Source organism: Meriones unguiculatus, chromosome 17 (genome assembly GCF_030254825.1).
Source record: "Meriones unguiculatus strain TT.TT164.6M chromosome 17, Bangor_MerUng_6.1, whole genome shotgun sequence".
Taxonomy (NCBI): Eukaryota; Metazoa; Chordata; class Mammalia; order Rodentia; family Muridae; genus Meriones; species Meriones unguiculatus.
In genome coordinates, this window is record NC_083364.1 from 4890882 (window position 1) to 4911738 (window position 20857).

General features: G+C 48.1%; 2 protein-coding genes across 4 annotated transcripts; one reads left to right on the top strand and one right to left on the bottom strand.

The window, feature by feature from the left end:
• Positions 1–1715: 1715 nt before the first annotated feature.
• LOC110561850 (retinol dehydrogenase 16-like) lies at positions 1716–7280 on the bottom strand. Its single transcript, XM_060370941.1, has 4 exons — positions 6810–7280; positions 4237–4495; positions 2959–3122; positions 1716–2497 (listed from the first exon to the last, which is right to left on the bottom strand). Exons 1-4 carry the CDS (start codon positions 7120–7122, stop codon positions 2280–2282), a joined length of 954 nt encoding a protein of 317 aa, XP_060226924.1. The 5' UTR covers positions 7123–7280; the 3' UTR covers positions 1716–2279.
• Positions 7281–14293: 7013 nt separating this feature from the next.
• Positions 14294–20664, top strand: Gpr182 (G protein-coupled receptor 182). 3 transcript variants are annotated; one of them, XR_009587105.1, is made up of 4 exons: positions 14294–14519; positions 14971–16225; positions 16571–17900; positions 18289–20664. XR_009587105.1 is itself a non-coding variant. In XM_021658147.2 (3 exons), the coding sequence occupies exon 2, from the start codon at positions 14987–14989 to the stop codon at positions 16181–16183; it is 1197 nt and encodes a 398-aa protein (XP_021513822.1). In that variant the 5' UTR covers positions 14294–14519; positions 14971–14986; the 3' UTR covers positions 16184–16225; positions 16571–20664. The 3 variants fall into 3 exon arrangements, 2 of the variants coding, with proteins under 2 accessions (XP_021513822.1, XP_021513814.1); XM_021658147.2 differs by having other exon boundaries at positions 16571–20664; XM_021658139.2 differs by lacking the exon at positions 16571–17900 and having other exon boundaries at positions 14296–14519.
• The last annotated feature ends 193 nt before the right edge of the window (positions 20665–20857 follow it).

Consider the following 20857-nt stretch of genomic DNA (forward strand, 5'->3'; position numbering starts at 1 on the left):
CACAAGGCATGGCACCACTTCTTAATACCAGCAATGAAGACACTGGGGCTACAGATTAAAAGGTCACAGTAAACCTGTGCTATGTGATAAGACATCTTCTAAAAAAAAAAAAGAAAAAGAAAAACTAAAGTACAAATACACGTCTTTGAGAAATGGGTCAGCAGTTAAGAGCACTTGCTGTTCTTCTAAAGAACCCAAATCCAGTTCCTAACACCCACACTGTGCTCAGCTCATTCTCCACTCACACTGCCAACAGCTCATAACTCCAGTGCCAGGAGCCCTGATCCCCTCTCCTCACCGCTGTGGTACTGGCACACACGTGGCATGCAGATACGCACACATACACACAAATAACTTTTTTAAAAAACCTTTCAAAATACCATAAGTGAAGTAGATGACACAGTGACATGAAGGAACACTTTCTGTTTTCACTCAAAACAAAAATCATTGTTTAGCTACAAGTTTCTCCTCTGGCTCCTTGGCTTCCATATTTATACTGAGGGAAGAAAACTCAGGAATCCATAGATGCCCCTCCCAAGGGCAAGTTTCTACTGAGCCCAGGAACCTCTGCCTCTTTCCACACATGCTTTTTCTTCTCAGATCACTCTTGAGAGAGCCACAACCCTATCACCAGGCAGTGCCAGGTCTCGGGAAGCCATGGGAAGATGAAGACCCTTACTCTTTTGCAACAACAATGCTGTCCAGAAAATGAAAGACCAGGGTTGAAAAATGATTCTGTGTACATGCTGCTGGAGGAGTGGAGTGGTGAGACAGAAGAGGGACAGGAGGTGAGGCATGGGACAGAATCACAAGAGCTTTGAAGGGACTGTCAGTCAGTGAGTCTGCAGCGAAGGGAGCAATGATGCTGAGGCCTACAGGTCACTTCTGTGCATCAACTTGCATGCCCACTCTCTGCCTTATTGTGTTGTTGTTAAGTTTTGAATGGAAAGCGGTTGGCCCACCTCAGTGGCTAGAAGGGCTGAGACAGGGCAAGGATAAGCCTGCTGACCTGTCCTAACCCCTCTCAGATCATCCTTCTGTCCCCAAGTGATCCAAACTGAAGTATCCATCAAAGCCATAGTTAAAATCGCAGGGCACAGGTGATCTCATGGTTTACTCTAGAAACACGAAGAAGCCATGATTTCAGGACAATTGGAAAGTGGCTTCTCCATTGTCCTCTGGATTCTCACCACCAGGGCCAGACCTCCCAGCCAGAGCCTGCTGACCTGGCCTCAGGAAGCATGAGTACTTGCCTTTATTGGTGATGCTTCCAACCCACACCACAGTCACAGGTGACTTCAGAGAAGGGACACTTCCATGCTGCATGGGAGTATCACCTCTCTAGGACATGTGCATGTGCTGCAGAGTAGGACACAGGGCAGGGCTTGGCCCAACCTGGTCCCAACCTCCTCAATTTCGTGGATCAGCATGATAGACCATGATGCTCAGAGCCTTGGGCAACTGCCTGACTCAACAGGTTACCTTCCAGCATTTTTGTGTCCCAATATAACCTTGGAAGAACTCTTTGGCTCTTTCCTTTGGTCAGCACAGGTATTCGGCATCACAGGACAATTAGTGGATTGAGAAAAGTGGATTATGAATCCTAGTGACATGAACTCCCTTGTTGCAGGATATTTGATTCCATTATGAACCCCAAAATTGTGAACTATAAAACCCTGTTTCTTGTTTGGTTTTGTTGAGCCCTTACACACAAGTTTAATCCAAGAACTTTCTGTTTATTGTAAACAGGTGATTATGGTATGGTCCAGCCATCCCTAACTCTTAATCCAAGGGCTGTCCGTACACAGGATTTAATAAAGTTAACCCTAGGTCAAGAGACAGAGCAAGAAAACAGCTGCCCAGGATTAAGGAATAGGAGGGATTTTGAGTTGAAGGTGCTCTTAAGACAGCATGTTGAAGTAGAAGGGGCTTTAGCTCTTTGCTTTTAGCTTACACTTTAGCTCTCTGACTTTTGGGGCATTTTGGGCTTTCAGCAAGCAAGACTTTGGCCTTGGGATTTTTGACCTTTTCCTCCTGGGCTGTCAGCTAAGCTAGTGAGCATTTTGTGCTTTTTCCATCTGGACGTGATCTTGGTGGGAAGGTAAGCTGGTTGTTTCTCTTTCTCTCCGAACTAGCAGGTTTTCACCCCAGTATCTGCCTCTTGAGTCTTTATTGGTAAAATAAAATGGACAGAAATTTCTTTTTTTTCTCTAACTTTTTAGGATCCCCTCTCTCACACTGTACCTATATCTCCCAATTTGTGCACATAGGTATAGGCATTACAGAGCTTCGGCAGGCTTCCAGGAGGTCCAGTAGATGATGGCATCCACGAGAGAGGTGGGCAGGTAGCTCATGGGGAGGTAGAGGAGCTTGGCATCCCAGCCGGCTGAGTATCGGGTGCGAGGGTGACGGGCAGTCAGCGCATGCTCCATGCAGTCCGTCACCTCCGACAGGTCCTCCTTGCAATGGTGTTGCAGTGACTCTAGCTGTTTCAGATCTAGGAGGCATGAGAGATGCTTCAGCCTGTCTCTCACCTCCCATCACTCCTGCTATGTCACCAACACAGAGAAAACCTTCTCTAGAATCTATGTGCCCCACATGAGAAGCCACGCCCCAGCCTCGCCTACCCAAGTTCCTCAGGACCACAACCGTGCTTCAAGAAAGAGCTGTGCACACTCAGCCCCCTGTATCTCAGCTCAGGGGAAGTGCTGGTCTAATATAGCCTTCCATTCATGACTTCCCTCACTGCTTCATGAGAATGAGAGGTCCAGACAGAACAGAGCAGCGTGTTCTGAAAACCTAGAACTCCTTTTCTGATCACACCGCCCACGCTGGCCCCAAGGAAATACATCTAATGCCCTTTCCTTGTAGACAGAGCCTGGCGTTAGTGTTGGTAACATGAAGAGGAGAGGAAGGATCCAGAAGCAGACTTTGCTTCAAACCTCACAGCTCACTTACAGGATGCCAGGAAATTCTCGCCATAAATCTCTCTGACTTCGGAGCTGGCCTGGTCCCAAATCATCTTGGCATTTGCCAACAGCCTGTCACTACTGCTCATACCAGTCAGGAAGTATCCAGGCTCTATAATTGCCACCTTCACCCTAAAGTGGGAGAGTTCCCTCCTGCAAGACAGACAGATGTCAAGGATGTCACAGGTCTTTCCATGAGAAAACAGGCAGTAAGTTTACAATAACTTGCCAAAATGAGCCTGTGGTGAAGAAGGGTCCCAAGCTTTGGATATGGGGTGCGCAGCTCAAGACAATGAAACGGGGAGTGACTCTGTGCTTTGAACCCCGCACTCAGGACTTGTTATGTGTAGTTCACTGACCTAAAGCTAGACATTCTGCCCTATGGCACCAAGTAAGGCCATTCTCCATGTACTGCAGATGCAAAGGCTCCTCATCCTTGTACCTCATTCCTAAGTCTCCATCTACCCCACATCCGTTCCAGGAAGCTCTCAGGACATCTCCCACTTTGTTCTTGCAGGTGTCTTCAGAGAGCAACCTCCTGTATGCAACACCCTCCATTCACAGCCTCCCTGCTCCCTGCAGCCCGTGATTCCCTCTGGCTCTGCCACCTGGTGACCACCCTCCTCCCATGTCTGTCCTGTCCTTTCACCAAGGAGAATCCACCTGTTCATACGGCTTCCAGGTTCCAGCTTCCCATGTTCCCTTGTTTACTCTGACTCTGATACAGTCTAATCCTGCTCAGGACCCTGATAGATCTGATGCCTGCAAGAGCCCACACTGCTGACCGGGCCATGGCCACTCCAAGGGAAGCCACAGTTGCTCTCTGTCTCCTCTCCCACTCTCCCCATTGCCATTGTCTTTCTGTCAGGTTCCAAACATTTGGTCATGCTGGAGTGTGTTGGCCGTGACACCGACAGGGATCCAATACCCGTTTGTGGAACTGAAGGAGATGCTCTCCCCAATCCAAAAGCATATAGGATATGTTGTTATGCTTTTATATCTTAGGTATAGAGATCAAGAGTCTGCAGATTTGGCCCAGTTCTGTCTCAGGAACATTGCCCTCCCTCCTCCATGGCAGGACAAGATAAACAGAACTCAGGTCTTGGTTCTGTCTTCAAGAGAGCAGTAGAAATGTGCTTCCCAGTGAATGATTCACTGGGGAAAGGTGAGAGAACCGCAAACCAGAGTGTCCGCTTCATGAAAGGATCTTAAAGAACATGATGAAATAAAAACCCTGACATAACGGACCCACATCCCTGTCCAATACCTGAGGGAGTCCGAGAAGGCTTCTACACCATACTTGGAAATGCAGTAGCCACCACCAGAGAGAGTCACTCGGCCCATGATACTGGAGACGTTGACCACGCGGCCCCTGGCCTTCCTCACCAAGGGCAGCATGTTCAGAGTCACATCGATCACTCCCAACAGGTTCACGTCCAGAACCTTTACAAAGTCCTGTTTGTTCAGCCACTCATTGAGACCCGTGGGAATGGAGATGCCAGCATTGTTGACCAGGCCCCAGAGTCCTGGAGACAGTGGGAAGAAGAGAGAGTCACACAACACAGGTTTAATTATGGATGAAATGCATATTCCACAGGGAAGACCACTTCCTGTTGACTGGAGAGGAGGATGTGATGAATAACACCATGTTATCAGTGGGACTGGGGACCACCCCAGAAGCTGCTGAGTCACAGCTGGGTACCTCTCTCCTCTGAGTGGGCATGGCCGAGCTCCTGCCTGGGAAGTAACAACCAGTCTCTTCTGGCTTGCCAAGTTTAAGAAAGGACGTTAAGACATGGTACACCTCTGCTAACCTGGGGACCATGAAACTATGTTTGTGATTTACAGACTGATCCCATTCCTGCAGATATTTTACTCTTTCAGTTGCATTTTCAGATTTCTCTGAGCAGTGTACATACCCCTGCCTTTGCCTTTCAAATGGCAAAGAAAGAAGAAAGGCTCTAGGTGATACCTCAGCATGTATAGGACTTGCCTCCCAAACCTGAAGGCCTGAGGTTGACCCCATAACCCACATAAGAAGCTGAGCATGGTGGCATGCTTGTAATCCCAAAACTGGGGCATTCTAGACAGTAGCCTTCTTGCCCAGCAGCCTAGATAAATCTGTGAACCCCAGGAAGGGGTTCTCTTCTAAAAACCAAGCAAACAAAAGCAAGTAAGTTAGACAGCAGTCCCCTGCCCCCACCTGTCTTCTGGACTGTACTCCTTGACATACAACACTGAGCAACTTTCCTGAGGTGCTTACAAAATCAAGGCCAACCAGAGGGAGCAGGCAAGGCTACAGTACAGCTCCAGCCTCTGCCCCAAAACACAGAGCCCTCTCTCTTCCTGCTCACCCACAGACTACTGTCCTGTGTCTCTTTAGTCACTAAGCTACAGCTCTTCAGGCAACCAGCCTGTAAGTGTATATACCTCAACAGCGCGAGGTCAACTGAGGGCTAGTTTAGTTAATGGTGTTTGTGGATTTTGAAGAACTGGCCCAAAAGCTATGTGCTCCCTCAGTCCAAAACCATACCTCGTGTTTCTAGAGATGTGAACTGTTTAACCACGATATTTTATTCTTAGCATCCCAACACATGCTTATTAGAACTGATTACAAGAGCAGTAGTTCTACTGAGAAGTGTAGGAAACAAGATGGGAGTTGAAGCACGTACTTGCAATCCCCATACAAAGGAGGCTGAGTCAGGGAGATCATGAGTTCAAGAACGGCTCAGTAGCAAGATACTGTCTCAAGTCAGGCAGCAGTGGAACACACCTTTAATCCCAGCAGGTAGACCTCAGAGATGGAGGCCAGCCTGATCTACAGAGTGAGTCCAAGACTCACTGAGAAACCCTGTCTTGAAAAACAAAACAAAATGAAACAAAAATATCCTGTCTCAAAAAAACGAAGCTAAAACAAACACAAGTGTACCAAACTATTGCAGCTCCTAACACCAAGGTTATTAAATTGGTGGGCCTTTGTTAAGGTTAGGTTTTCCAGTTCATTAACTATTATCATTCAAATAAATGTTACTGAGGCGGTAAAAATTCCTCACCTTTTTTTAAGTGAAAAGAATACACTCATCTTAATGTATACAGATCAAAATGTTACTAGTTTTTATCTACTGGGTGATAAATTGTAGGTTAATTCTTGTGGTTTTACCTGTACTAGTGTTTTGAACAATAACCATATTTTTTAATTTACTCTTAGATTTCTTTTAAACCAATGTTCTTCTTTTGTTCCATAATGATTTACTCTACCAGCTTAATGAAAGAAGAGCAACCCCCTTCTAGGACTTAGTTTTCCCAAGTCAGTCCTGAATCTGGCCATGGCCTGCTCTGTACTCAGGTACAATCATGTCTCCCTTCATAGAGGATTTCAGATCACAAGTAAGAGCAAGTACGGTGCTGACACAGGAGATCTCCTCCAGCATGGCTCCAGATAACCCTATACACACAGCCCAGAGTCAAGTATTCTCTGTTCCCTAACCCCAACACCAAACCTTACCCCAACCCCAATGCTAACTGTAACCCTAACGCTAACCCTCACTCAGCATCCAGAAGTCTAGATTTTCTGCACAGAAAAGATAACAGAACACAGACAAGTACATGAGAGGGTGAATCCTCACCAGGGCACCTACTCACCAAGACCAGAGTGCTTGGGAGACAAAAGGTAAGGGCTGGAGAGAGAAAAAGTGCTCAGGTGATGTGCTGGGGAGGCAGGAGGATGGTGTGACTTCAAGCCCTCCAAATCCCTTCCAGGATCCTGTCAGGAAGAGTGAAGGGGAGGCCCCTTTCAAACAGGGAGACACACCAACAGACACACAGGAATCTCAACGATACCTCTGTCCCCAACGTGCTCCTTCACCCACTGAGTGGCTGCCACAATACTCTCTGTCTTGGTGACATCAAGGACCACTGTCTTCAGCCTGTCTGATGTCTTGCTCCTCAGCTCTTCAGCTCCAGTTTCTGTCAGACATGCAGCCAGCACCCTCATGCCTCTCCTGTCCAGCTGTCTGGCCAGCAGGTTCCCAAAGCCCGAGTCACAGCCCGTGATGAAGACATACTTGTCTTGGAGATGGCTCACCACCTGCCTCTCCCTGAACAAGCGCAGGAGAGTCCAGAGGCCCACTAGTGCCACCAGGTAGAGCCACATGGCTTGCAGAGGACAAGCACAGACACTTTCAGGAGAAAATGAACCTGCCCTGTTTTCAGACAGGAGAAAAATAAGAACACAAAAGACTATTGTAGACAGGCAGCTAGTCTACAGGCTTCTGGCAAGGAGGCCTGCTGTTCCTCTCTAGTCATATTTCTTTAGAACACTCTATTTTTTTTTTTTAATCCTGCTCCTCCGGTTGATTTTCTCTGCTGACACACAAATGCTCTTGGGCACTTCCTACTTAGAAATACCTTCCTAATTGGTCCATTCCTCTAAGACTTTCTGTGCAGATCCATCTATGCCAAATGGCTCATGACCCACATTAGTCAAAGTTCAGACTCCAACTCTATGTGCACAGCCTGGCAGCATCTGAGCACAGGTAGAATGCTACTGTTACGTGGGCTACAGACAAATTTACAATGAAATTCCTTTTTGAACCCATGTTTCCTCATTGACTGCAGCACTCAGCAACACTGCTGTTTCTTGCAGGAGCACAGGAAAGGCCAAAGGAGAGGGCAAGAAGTTATCAGTTGTTTTCCTGGAATAATACTTGTCTGAGATGGTGGAGCGGGGGAGCCTGAGAGTAGAGTCTGACTTCCAAGATACACTGCCCTACTTTGCAATGACCAAAGCAGCTTGGGGAGGAAAGGGTGTATTTGATTCACAGTTTACCATCTCCGAAGGGGCGTGGAGGCAGAAAGCGAAGCAGAGGTCATGGAAAACCCTTCTCACTGGCTTGTTTTCTACAGCTCACATTGCCTGCTTTCTTACACTGCCTGTCCTGGGGTGACACCTGTGAGAGCTAGGCCTTCTCATAACAATCATTAATCAAGAAAATGCCCTACAGACAATCTGATAGTAGCATTTTCTCAAGTGTGGCTCCTTGTCCCCGGTAACTCTAGCTTGACAAAGAACTAAACAGCACAGAAACAAAACAGGAAAGAAAAGGAATAGGTCCTAGGAATGCCCAGGAATGAAGATGCAGAACTACTGGAAGGGAAGAAAAGACCTACTACGCTAGATCTATTCTCTTCCCTCAGAAAAGTGGTCTGGGAGGGGGTTGAGGGTCTGAGGGGCCTTGGAGGCCAGGCTATTGTAGACTTCTTTACCCTGTTGTCTTTCTTTTTACCAGAGAAGGCCCTTGGTATGCAGCCCCAGGTGGAACCTTGCACAGTATTCAGTCTGTGTCCATTAGAAAGACCTCAGAGCCCACTTCCCAGGACTCCACACTCTGCAACATTCCCTTGGAGCTAGACAGGGAGCGTGGCTTCATTTGACTAAAGGCACATGGTGATCTGAGTGCACTAACCACAAGAGCTTTGACGGACTTGGAGACCCACAAAGAAGTCTCGCAGCCATTTCTTGTGTTTTAAGCACCACACAAGGTAGATGATTTTGCACTTCTACCTGTTTCATGCCTTGCCTGACAGTATGTGCTTCCTTAGAGCCTCTATTTTCTTCATCTTTATAATGCAGAAGAAACTAGATGACTTCATCAGCAGACAGAAATTGAAGGCCCACAGGAAGCACTGCAGAATTGGGAGAAAATTTTGTTAGCAGGAATCGAAAAGCTCTGGCATCAGCAAGAGGCTGTCAGAACAGCTGTGGGATGTAGAGGAAGCTGAGAAAGAAACAGGGGCTTCGGGAGGGATGGGAAAGGAAGGAGGTTCAAAGGTGGAGTGAAGCACGCTGGGAGATTTCTGGGTGGTTCGATGTTGAGGACGGGAAGCTGGTATCTGGTGCCTTTAGCTTCTCTTATCAGTCCTCCTAAGCTTCCCTTTCCTTTCCCTGGTGTTGCACTTTCCCTCCCCACTCCCCCTCTCCTACCTGCTCAGGAATGCAGGGAGTAAGTAAACAGCTGTTCTTCACCTTGTGGAGGGCTATGGAAGAGAAGCAAAGCTATTCACCTCCCCTTTCTCAGGGCCCTTTCCAGAGCACCTCAAATGCACAGGTATCATGGAGATATCCCAGGATTTCCAAGGCTGAGTCACCTCCAAAAATAACCATCCAGTTCTATCTTTTTATCCCAGCTTGTATCCATGGACAGTCATTTTTGACATTTAGAAGTCTTGGACCCCTTTGAGAATCTAAGGAAGTCCTGATAAAACTATACATAGCAGACGAATTTGTGTATGCAGACATGGTCTGTGGGAATCCATGTCTGAATCTGCTGTGCTGGTTAGCAACCTACACAGGATTATTGAACTGCTAAGCAGCTTGACCTGGGCCTGTGTGTCGCCTCATCATGAGATAATGTCCTTTCCAGCTGTGTCTGAAAAATAGCAACTATTCAGTTAATGTTAGCTGCTCCTGTCACTGTCTCCTCTGCCAGTGACTCATTCTGGCCTTTGGGGCTGTTCTTATCCTTCAATGTGAGAAAGGTAACCAACTTAGGGAAAAATGGCTGGTGAGTGTGGAGACCAGAGATGGTGGCTTCCAGGCTCATAGCAATTTACATTTACAATCTACTGTACTTTTTTCTATGAGGGAAACATCATTATCCTACCAAACAAACAAAAAATGGAGACCCTGAAAACTTGAGTTGCCCAGCGCCACACAGCAGCAGAGACTTACTTGATGGAATAAGTAAAATCAGTTCTGATCCCCAGGTTGGTGTTATTGCTGTGTTGTCTCCTGAAGAGCAGAACAGAGATGAGCCCAAAGAGCCAAGGACTCGGGAGGTGGGTCCATTCTTTGGGGAGCCTGAGGGCAACGTAGTTTCTGAAGCCATCCTCAGCTTCTCAGTGGGTGGATTTCTGGAAGCTCACGCTGGATGGCATAACCATTGCCAAAGTCTTCAGCCTTGACCTCTCCACTACCCACCTGCCCATACCAAGCAGGCCACGCAAGTCAGCAAGGACCCTGGGACAGCTTGTCTCAGCCTCTCTGCAGGGCCAAGGCCAACCCTGAGAAGCTGCCAGCCTTATCTATGCCCCTCAATTCCTCTTCCCTCCTACCTTCCTTCCTCTGTAATGTTGATTATACTGACTTGCCTACACTTTTGTAGGAAAAAAAAAGTGCCGTTAGGCAAGGAGTGAGAAAGTAAGTTTCCAGGAATTGTTTCAAGGTGGCTATTCCTGCCGCTGAAGGCAAACTGTAGTCGTCAGGCTGGCAAAAAGCCTAGACACACGTGCACACGTACATGCACACACTCACACATGAAAGAGGAAAAAAAATCTACCCTTAAATCTGCAGAATTCTCACCCATTCCTTCCTAAATTGTGGCTGCCCTAATTGCTTCTGCTGGCTTTGTAGTCTTAGTTCAACTGAGACTTCATTCTTTTTAGGGACTGAGTGGTCTGGATTCTCTGTGTCTGACCATACAAGGGAGGACTCAGAAATAGAGGTAGGGTCATATAATGGTGCCTTAGTTAACTGTTCTATAGCTGTGAAGAGACACCACAACCAAGGCAACTCATAAAAACAAGCATTTACTTTGGGGCTACCTCACACATTTAGAGGGCTAGTCCAAAAACTAAGGCTGGAGAGATGGTTAAGACAGCTCTACCAGATCACATGTCACTGTAGCCCCAGAGGATCTGACACCTTCTCCTGGACTTCAAGGACACTCACAACTTGTGGCATATACATGCAGAGACACACAGACACCGATGCTGAAATAAAATCATTTAAGGTAAATTGGAAAGCAATAGATAAAAACAGTTGATACTGTGGTCTCTGCACACACACACATAAAAAAAAAAAGTTTAAAGATTTTAAAATTACCAAAAACCCTTGAGGGGGAGAGAGGAATGAGAGTCACAGAGCTTCAATGTCCTTTTCCATGAAGCTGATATGATAGTGGCATGGCAACACTGAACCGTACCCTTTAAAATGATACAGTTAATAAATGTTATCTGGATTTACCATAATGAAAGGTGGCGGTGGCACACACCTTTAGTCAATATTCAGGAGGCAGAGGCAGGTGGATCTCTGTGAGTACAAGGACAGCCTGGTCTACAAATTGAGTCAAGGACAGCCAAGGCCACACACACACACACACACACACACACACACAACAGTGAATAAATAAATTATGGGTGGTATGTACATATAATGGAACCTTACATAGCTAAAAGGAAACTCAGTGCTGACACATATTCCAATGTGAAGGAGGCCTGGGAACATAAACAAAGAACAAAAAGCACAAAGATCCACTGTCTTACGGTTCCATTTACAGTTAATGTCTAGACCCAGTAAAGCACCATGGGCAGAGAGCTGATTGCAGGCGGATTACCTCAGTCACAGGTGAGAGTCCAGCCTCCTTCTAGCCTCAATCTATGGACAAAAGAAATCCATGTCACCTGTATGGAAAGTGTCACAGGGACAGTATGGAATCTCCAGGAAGCATGTCCTCATCAAGGGCACAGACAGGGGAAGCTGCTTATTGCTGCTGACGGGGACATCCCAGCTTTGTCCCAGCAGTGTTCTTGCTGTGGGCACCAGGCCTGGAGGTGCTTGTTGAGTGGTGTTAGCTCAACTGAGTCTCCAGGAATGATAGATGCCATTGTTAGATATCCCCCCAACATGATAGGGTGACAAGCTGCCCTTAGCTTTATATTTCCAGGCCTCCTTCTAAAAAAAAAAAAAAAAACAGAGCATCTTTCCCAGGGTCCTCCTTCATTCAGAAAGGCAAACAGGATAGACATAGGAAGAGGAAGAAAACAGGGAACAGGACAGGAGCCTACCACAGAACGTCTTTGAAAGACTCTACCCAGCAGGGTATCAAAGCAGATGCTGAGACTCATAAGCCAAACTTTGGGCAGAGTGCAGGGAAACATATGGAAGAAGAGGAAGATAGAAAAACCTGGAGGGGACAGGAGCTCCACAAGGACAGCAACAGAGCCAAAAAATTCTAGGCCCAGGGGTCTTTTCTGAGACTGATACTCCAACCAAGGACCATTCATGGAGATAACCTAGAATCCATGCTCAGATGTAGCTGATGGCAGCTCAGTCTTTAAGCAGCTCAGTCTCTAAGTGGGTTCCCTAGTAAGAGGAACAGGGGCTGTCTCTGACATGAACTCCATGGCTGGCTCTTTGATCACCTCCCTGGGCGGGGGGTGGGGGGTGGGGGGGTGGGCAGACAGGTAGCCTTACCAGGCCACAGAGGAGGACAATGCAGCCAGTCCTGATGAGACTTGATAGGTTGATAGGTTAGGGTCAGATGGAAGTGGAGGAGGACCTCCCCTATTAGTGGACTGGGGCAGGGGCATGGGAGGAGAAGAGGGAGGGAGGGCAGGATTGGGAGGAGATGAGGAAGGGGGCTACAGCTGGGATAAAATGTGAATAGATTGTAATTAATTTAAAAAAATGAAGAGACAAGGAGAAAAAAAAGGAGTGGTCAGTTCAGAAGCCTAGGGTAACTGAATTGATAAACCCATCCAAAAAAAAAAAAAAAAAAGACAGCATGTGCCCATAAAGCTCTTCCTGAGTGGCAGTAACCAGAGTGCGAGTAAAGCCTCCAGAGATAGGCTCCTGCCAGCCAAAGTGGTGTCACTGTTGCCCACTGGGCCCAGCACTGCCATGGAATAGAGACTCAGAAGAGAAAAGGCTGGAGTCTGAAGCGGTTCCACAAAGTTTTCCTGCCACTCAAAACAAGCAATAACAACAGAAAAGATAGTAGTTTCCAGGGGGCAAGTGAAGAAGTAGACATGACTTAATGAGTGTAGGGATTTTGGGGGTGGGGGAGGAAGACTTAGAGGTGTCCATGTGTCCTAGTTATGCTCACTATTGCTGTGATGAAATACCATGACCAAAAGCAACTTGGAGAGGAAAGGATTTATCTGGCTTACATGTCCACATTTTAGTCCAGCATAGAAGGGAGTCAGCACAGGGACTCAAACAGGGCAGGAACCTGGAGGCAGGAGCTGATGCAGAGGCCATGGAGGCTGCTTATTGGCTTGCTCCTCATGGCTAGCTCAGTCTGCTTTCTAATAGCAGCCAGGACCAGCAGACCAGGAGTGGCACCACCCACAATGGGCTGGGACCTTTCCCCTCAATCGCTAATTAAGAAAATGCCTTCAAGGCTTGCCCACAGCTGATCTTATGGAGGCATTTTCTCAGTTCCCTCCTTTCAAATAACTCCAGCTTGTGTCAAGTTGGCAAAGACTAGCCAGCCTACATGTACTGAATGTCATTGAACTCTACAGTTTAAAATGGTTAATTTGGGGGCTGGAGAGATGGCTAAGAGCACTTGCTGCCCTTTCAGAGGACCTAAGTTTGCTTCTCAGCACCCATATGGAATGAGTCACAACTGCCTGTAACTCTGGCTCCAGGGATCCAATACCCTCTTCTGGAATCTGCTAGGCACTAGCACACACATGACATACACACACACACACACACACACACACACATGCGCGCGCACAAATAATAAAAACAAACCTTGTTATGAGAATTTCAGTTTCATAAAAATCCCTTTAATCCTGGCAGCCAGCAGAGCTGTAGCTGTACATCCTACAAAACACAGGCCCAGGTCTAGGTGGTCTGCCACGGATGGGCATGTGCCTGAGAAAGAAAGACAATCTCCGGGCCCCAAACTGTTGAGAAGCTCCCCCAGTAGCAGAAGGTCTGAAGGGTCATAATGGGGAGCGGAACCCCTAGAGGTGCCACAAGTGAAAGCCTGGATGATTTTCAGTGTGCGTTTGTCCTTGTCCCCCAGTTCTGTTAGACACACAGTGCGGAGTGAGACTTTAAGCCATTGGGAAAAGTCAAAACATGCCTTTCTGTTTCATATAAGAAGCTTGCTATGGGGGCTGGAGAGATGGCTCAACATGTGTTGCTCTTGCAGAGGCCCCAGGTTTGGTTCCCAGCACCCAGGTGGGAGCTCACAACCATCCACAAGTCTAGTTATAGGAGATTCGACCTCTCCTGACCTCTTTAGTCACCAGTCATACACATGGTGCATGCATACACACGCAGGCAGAATAAACTCATACACAGAAAATACATCCTTTTTTCGTTATTAAAGAAAAAAGAAATTTTCCACAAGGTCTTTTTGTTTTGTTTCGTTTGCCTTGAGGTCTCACAGATACTGTGGTTGTCCCGCTGTCAGAAGTGACAAGAACTGAAGCTTAGCTAATTCGCATGCTTAGTGAGTCTGCTTGCAGTCAGGCTTGACCACCCCCTCAACCCCCACCCCCAACACAGACACACATCGTCAGTCTTTCTGGGATGTCCATCCCCTTGGACTGGGTTGGGAGAACACAGGAAACACCCCAGCCCTCTCCCACAGAGCCTCAGCCTGTGACAGCTACTTCCCGCTGACGAGCAGAACGGCCTGAAGCCAGCAGCAGAGCCAGCTCCGACAGAGGCAGAACTGCCTCAGAAGCCTCCTGTAGCTAACAGCCCCATCCACAGCCTCTCCAGGGCAGGTGCTTCCAGGAGCAACCCCGGTGAGTGCTGCCCCTCCCTGGGAAGATGGCAGGCAGAAACTCAGAGGTCTGAGGGATGGGTAGGTGTCTGTGTGTCTGTGTATTCCGTACCTCCAAACAAACAGAAAGGCAGAGCAGGAGCCCTAATGAAAATTGCGCCATTAGTAAAGTCTAAGACAGAAGTAGAAGTTAGAAACCACTGGGGCTGGTGGTGAGTTGGGTCTGCCAATTCTGGGAAGAAACCTCGAGTACAATTGCCATTCATCTTCCTACAAAATGTCTGCTTTTAAGTTAAACCTAAGCAGTCAGAGTTTGAGTTCTAAACATACTTTTCTCATCGAATCAGCCCCAGAATTCTCCTAGGGCCCTGGGGCTTTTAGATGGGGAGACTGAGGCTGCCCTACGGAGGAGGGGGAATACTCTCTCTCTCTCTCTCTCTCTCTCTCTCCCAACCCTCCCTTCTTTCCAACAGACATTAGTTGGTCCTCATGTCAGTCAAACCTAGTCCTGCACCTGGGCCCACCTTGGCACCCAACAATGATTTTGAAGAGATCCACAACTGGACACAGCTGCTCCAACTCCTCAACCACACCTTTACTGACTGCCACACGGACCTCAACGAGAATACCAAGCAAGTGGTCCTCTTCGTCCTCTATCTGGCCATCTTCGTGGTGGGGTTGGTGGAGAACGTCCTGGTGATATGTGTCAACTGGCACCGCTCGGGTCGGGCGGGGATGCTGAGCCTATACATTCTCAACATGGCCATCGCAGACCTGGGCATCATCCTATCTCTGCCTGTTTGGATGCTGGAGGTCATGCTGGAGTACACCTGGCTCTGGGGCAGCTTCTCCTGCCGCTTCATCCATTATTTCTCCCTTGCCAACATGTACAGCAGCATCTTCTTCCTCACGTGCCTGAGCATCGACCGCTACTTCACGCTCACCAATGCCTCTCCCTCCTGGCAGCGCCACCAGCACCGAGTACGGAGGGCTGTGTGCGCAGGCGTCTGGGTCCTCGCAGCCATCATCCCCTTGCCTGAGATTGTGCATATCCAGCTGCTGGACGGCTCTGAGCCCATGTGCCTCTTCCTGGCACCTTTTGAAACGTACAGCACCTGGGCCCTGGCAGTGTCCTTGTCTGCTACCGTCCTGGGCTTCCTACTGCCCTTTCCTCTCATCGCAGTTTTCAACATCCTATCGGCCTGCCGGCTTCGGAGGCAGCAACGACCAGAGAGCAGGCGCCACTGCCTGTTGCTGTGGGCTTACATAGCTGTCTTCGTAGTCTGCTGGCTGCCCTACCATGTGACCACACTGCTGCTCACTCTGCATGCGACACACATCTTCCTTCACTGCCACCTGGTTAACCTGCTCTACTTCTTTTACGAAATCATTGACTGCTTCTCCATGCTGCACTGCGTCGCCAACCCCATCCTTTACAACTTTCTTAGCTCAAGCTTCCGGAGCAGGCTTCTGAGCATTGTGGTCCGTTACCTCCCCAAGGAGCAAGCCAGGGCAGCGGGCGGGCGAGCCTCCTCTTCGTCATCCACCCAGCACTCCATCATCATTACCAAGGATGACAGCCTGCCTGCTGCAACAAATCTCCACCCCCAACCCATCCAAAACCTTCCGGCATCCTCTCTGCCTCCAAACGCCTCACCTACACTCTGCAATTCCATAGCCAGCTAAGGTAGATTCCAGGCTCCTCCACCAATAACAAACTCCAAAGGGGTAAGCAAGAGATCTGGAGGGGGAAAGGGAGGGCTGGCTTCTTCAGGGTCAATTTTAAGTATATCGAACGTTGCGGGGGGGGGGGGGGGGGGGAGATGGGCTGGGAAGAACACAGAACTGGTCCTAAGGGTGTGGGGCAAAATAAACAAACAGTGGAGACAGCTGTGCTGGGCATGTCGGAGAACTGTGTGCTTCAGGGGGGTTTAGGAAGGCAGGGAGGCTGAGATGCTCTGCAGAGGGAACTAGAGGCCCTTGTTTCATAAATCACTCTGGCCGGAAAGAATGAGCCCCACAGGAACCTTGCAAAGCTTTCCTTTTGTGTTTGTGTGCCTGTTGATCTTCCAGCTTCACTATGCAAGTTGTGGGGACAAGAGGCCAGAGGCCAGGGACCCGGGTGGCTTCAGCAAGGCGTTCTCTAGCTGTGCAGTCATCCTGTGTGATAAGTGGAGGGCGTGGTTACAGCCAGCAAGCCGGGTCTCGGCAGGCACCCTACAGCTGGCTCAGCAGGACGGTCCTTCCACCCAGTCATCCAGGAAACGCAGCTCCATTTCCGTGTGGTATACTCCCCTCCTCCCACCCATCCTGCTTCCTCTACCGGCAGTAGTGGCCTCCTGGCCGAAGACCTCCCAGCTTTGAACCTAGGACACTATCTTCTTGGGAGACAGAGAGCCAACAGTGATCCCACCCACCCCACCCCCATCTATCTCTCCAGTCCACAGCAAACTATCAAGGATAAAAAATCACTCTGAGAACACTTAGAGAGCCCACTGCAAGTACTCTGCCACTGTCCCATATAGGGAGATGGAAGGCCAAACGCTGATTTCCCGATTTCCAGAACTCTACATCGAGTTCTCACTAGTCAAGTCTTTTCATAGTTCCCCCGCTCAGCAGTTTGTCTACTGAAACTAAAAGTAAGAAAAGATGTCCTCTTGCTAAAAAGTTGGTCCTCTGGCAAAGGCTCATTTGCCAGACTTGGGAAATTGGGGCAGTGAACATGAAAGACCAAAGCGAAAGCTTCAGAATGCAGCTCCTGCTTTCTGCGTCCTTGGCTTCTGGAACCCATTGAGAGAACAGTGGACTTGCAGACCCACAGTCTGCTCTGGTAATGGGTGCCCCTATACTGTCCTCTGATCTGTCTCCTGATTCTTCTACCAGCAGCGTACCTGTGTGTGTTGGAGACGTGTGCATGTGTGTGAATGTGCATACCAAAACCAAAGGTCAACATCAGATGTCTTCCTCAATTGCTCTCCAACTTCTATTTTGTGAATGTCTCTGAGCATAGAGTTCACCCTCGGCTAGCCTGGCTGGCCAGCAAGCTTCAGGCCCCACAGTTATCCCTGCCCTCAATCACTAAGGCTGCAGATGCATGCCACTACCATGTCCGCCATGTGTGCGGCAGACTTTACAACTGAGCCACCGCCCTAACTTCCTGAAAGGCTTAACCACTACTCAACCAGAAACCACTTTTGCTTTTAGAAACCTCAACCTGCACTCCCTGAAAATTTCCCCACAGGCTCCAATGGTGCACGCACCCAGGTCTATCAACCGTGAAGAGGGGAAACCAGTACTGACTCCACTCACTGGTTCTGCAACTGAGAGGGTCCTGAGTTATAGACAGCGACTCAGTTACAGAGCCAAAGGCTTGCTGACCCAGACACTTTAGCTGCAGCTTAAGGTGCAGTAAAAAAAAAAAAAAAAAAAAAAAAAAAAAAAAAAAATTAACCAAATAATGCAAAAATTACACTAAAAAGACTTTCTTTGAACAATGTGAGTTAAGCCCACCTGTATGCTGGTCTGTATCTTATACAAAGGCACCCACAGAAGTCACCTCCCTGAGACCAGAATGCGTTTTTCCAAGGGCTTTTCCATCCATGAAAGGGATGAGTAGAAACTAGACACACTGATTACAAGGCTGTCTACCCAGCGGATGTTTACCAAGCAGATGATCGGCCAGGCCTCCGGCCTCAGCCATGTGCTCTGGGACCAAATGGACCACAGGCCTGCATTCTACCTAGCAAAATGGAGCCTCTGCCTCCTGCTTGATGGTTCTTTTCCCTCCCCAGCTGCCTCCGACTCAGACTCACTATTGCACCATGAAGTGGATGGCAAGAGCCACCTTGCTTCCTAACTTTGCACTGAGACCTGCACAGAGGCCGGGCAGATCACTTCAGAGCTGTTTTCCCTCGAACACTGAATCATTTCCCACTAAAAACCAGTCAACAAGCCAATCCTGGGGAATTCCAGCCACAGGAGACAATGTGTTGCTGGAAAGAACCCTGGCACCTGCCTAACTGGTGGAAGCTCCTGAGGGAGATGAAGTCTGGGTAAATGTGTGGACGTGGAGAAACAACTCCCACTTCAGGTTTCTTTTCTCTTTTTAATCTCACTCTCTTTTTATTCTAAATAAAAACCACACTTTGTGCTGAACAACGGAATATAAAAGAATCAGATGTACGATTTTAGACGTCTACTATTTTGGGGAAAAAGGTTTACAAAATATACAAAACTTTACAGCAGATAGTAAACACTTAAATATCAGGTCAATACTTCTTAACTTAATGGAAGGAGTTAGACAGCAACAGCTTCTCCGCTTCTGAAGAGACTTGAGCTACTCAGGTAGGGACCGACAAGGAAAATGTCTCTGCGTCATTTTCCTGTGACATGGATTATGACAGAGTCACACTGAAAGGGATGTGATGCAGCTGTTTGGTGCACCTGGGACATCTAGATACTCTCAGGCAGACAGGGTCCACTTCACAGGAGCCCACTCCTGTGCCAGCAAATTCAGTACCATCTATCCAGAGACTTAAGCTCACTTTCCAAGTTGAGTAGTCTTAGAGTATGGTGGAGGGGCACAACAGGAAGCCAGAAAAGGAAGGTAATCAGTAGTAAGGTCCTGCCTAGGTTAAAAAGCTCTGAAGTGTACAGGTCTGCCCTGTAGACAAAGGGCTAGAGATAGGTCACAATAAAATAAAAAATAATTCTCACCCATTTCCTGGTTCCTGAGCCCCCGTTACTTCTTTTCTTCAAACTAGCCATCAACTGTGGGGACTCGACAGAATCGTAAAACTTAGAACCAAATCCTGGGCTTCATTCAGGAGAGCTTCCAGCCAGCCTGTGGCATTTCTGACCACCAGGGGTCGCCAGCATGCAAGGATGCATCCTGTTGCTGGCCGCAGCAGCCCACGTTGATGCCAGCACACCACATCAGCATTACCATTTCCCCTTAGGGAAGAAGGTAGGACTGTCCCAGAGGCTGGCTTGATGCTCTTCAAAAAGCCCTAATGATTGCTGAACAAGACAGTTCTGAAAATTGTTCAGCTGGTCATGAGTACAAACCAAAAAAAAACAGGGGTGGGGGGGGGGGACAGGCAGAGATGAAACACTGAGAGTTCAAAGAGCTCTAGAACACCACAGCAAGGGAGAGAGCTAAAGGGGAATCCAAAAGGAAGGAGAAAGTGAAGTAAAATGAACACCTTCCACCAGGGATCCTTGAGTACCCTTCACTGCCACGTTGTTTCAAGTAAATCAACTCAAGAGAAGGATGAACTAGGCACAGGCAAAGAAAATACAACTTAACACAGAACAGGAGAGGCATGGTTTGGACAATGAGCCTCATGAGCTTGCTACATGTCTGACTGGGACCAACTGGGCTTCCGTGATCAGAAGATATAGTTTGTATTTTAGTGTTTCAGGGGCAAAACTTCAAATGTCTGCTTTTTGGTTTATGGCAAAAAGGGAAAACTTCACAGTTTCAAGTTAAGTACACAGATCACCCAGCATCCATGATGCCACATGCTAAGGAAAACCATTTCTCCTCCATCAGTGCTGAGAGCCGCTGAGTACCACCCCTCTCAAATCAACCGTTCGCAGCCTCTGCCGGAAAAGACTTGGAAAGCCCAGCAGACGCAGAACTGTAGCTTGCTACGCATCCTCAGCGTAAGAAAATGGGAACTCAGAAACTAAAAGTCACACAGCAAGGACTTCCTGATGGAAATGTCACAGGTTTAGATACCAAAAGCTGGCCTTTGAGCCCACGAGAAAACCCTGTGCAGCAACTCACAGGCTTTCTCAGCTCAAGGCTGGAGAAAGAGGCAGATGGCCAGCCCGACAGGATACAGCTTTGGTCCGCCTCCATATCTTAATATACAGACAGGAGGCTCCCCAAGTCAGAAGGATAAACTGTGCAAAAACCTTCGTGTGACTCGACTGGGGTTTGTTCTGCTGGAGACTACACCTGAAGAGGCTGTGCTGCCGAAAAGGCCCGGCACACTCTCTCGTAGTTAACCCCATCCTCCAACCCACAGATGTAACCACCTGTTGGGATATGGCTCCTTGCTTGAGAGAAACTAATTTTCCTAAAGCCGCTTATCAAAAAGAGATGCTGGGTAACATGTATACAAATCAGAAAAAAATAAATAAATACTAATGTCTAAAAAGGCTTTGTGAGTTACTTAAAACCACTTGCTTATGAAACAGCCCAGGGTGCTGCTGAGTACCACATGGGGGCAGCATCAGAGGCTGAGCCCAAAATTTGGGACTCTCAGAGCTCACCTGAGCAGGGTGAGGTAGTATGAGCTACTGAAGTGCCATAAGTATGCAAGATCAAGGGTCCTCTTTAGCCCTTTTTTT

Bases quoted from the DNA above. Each gene is read 5' to 3' on its own strand.
- LOC110561850 (XM_060370941.1), bottom strand. From the start codon at position 7,122: ATGTGGCTCTACCTGGTGGCACTAGTGGGCCTCTGGACTCTCCTGCGC. The intron at 3,123-4,236 runs GTATTGGACAGG...TCTGTCTTGCAG, and splicing joins GCCTTCTCGGACTCCCTCAG to GAGGGAACTCTCCCACTTTA. The intron at 2,498-2,958 runs GTAAGTGAGCTG...CATGCCTCCTAG, and splicing joins CGAGAATTTCCTGGCATCCT to ATCTGAAACAGCTAGAGTCA.
- Gpr182 (XM_021658147.2), top strand. From the start codon at position 14,987: ATGTCAGTCAAACCTAGTCCTGCACCTGGGCCCACCTTGGCACCCAAC.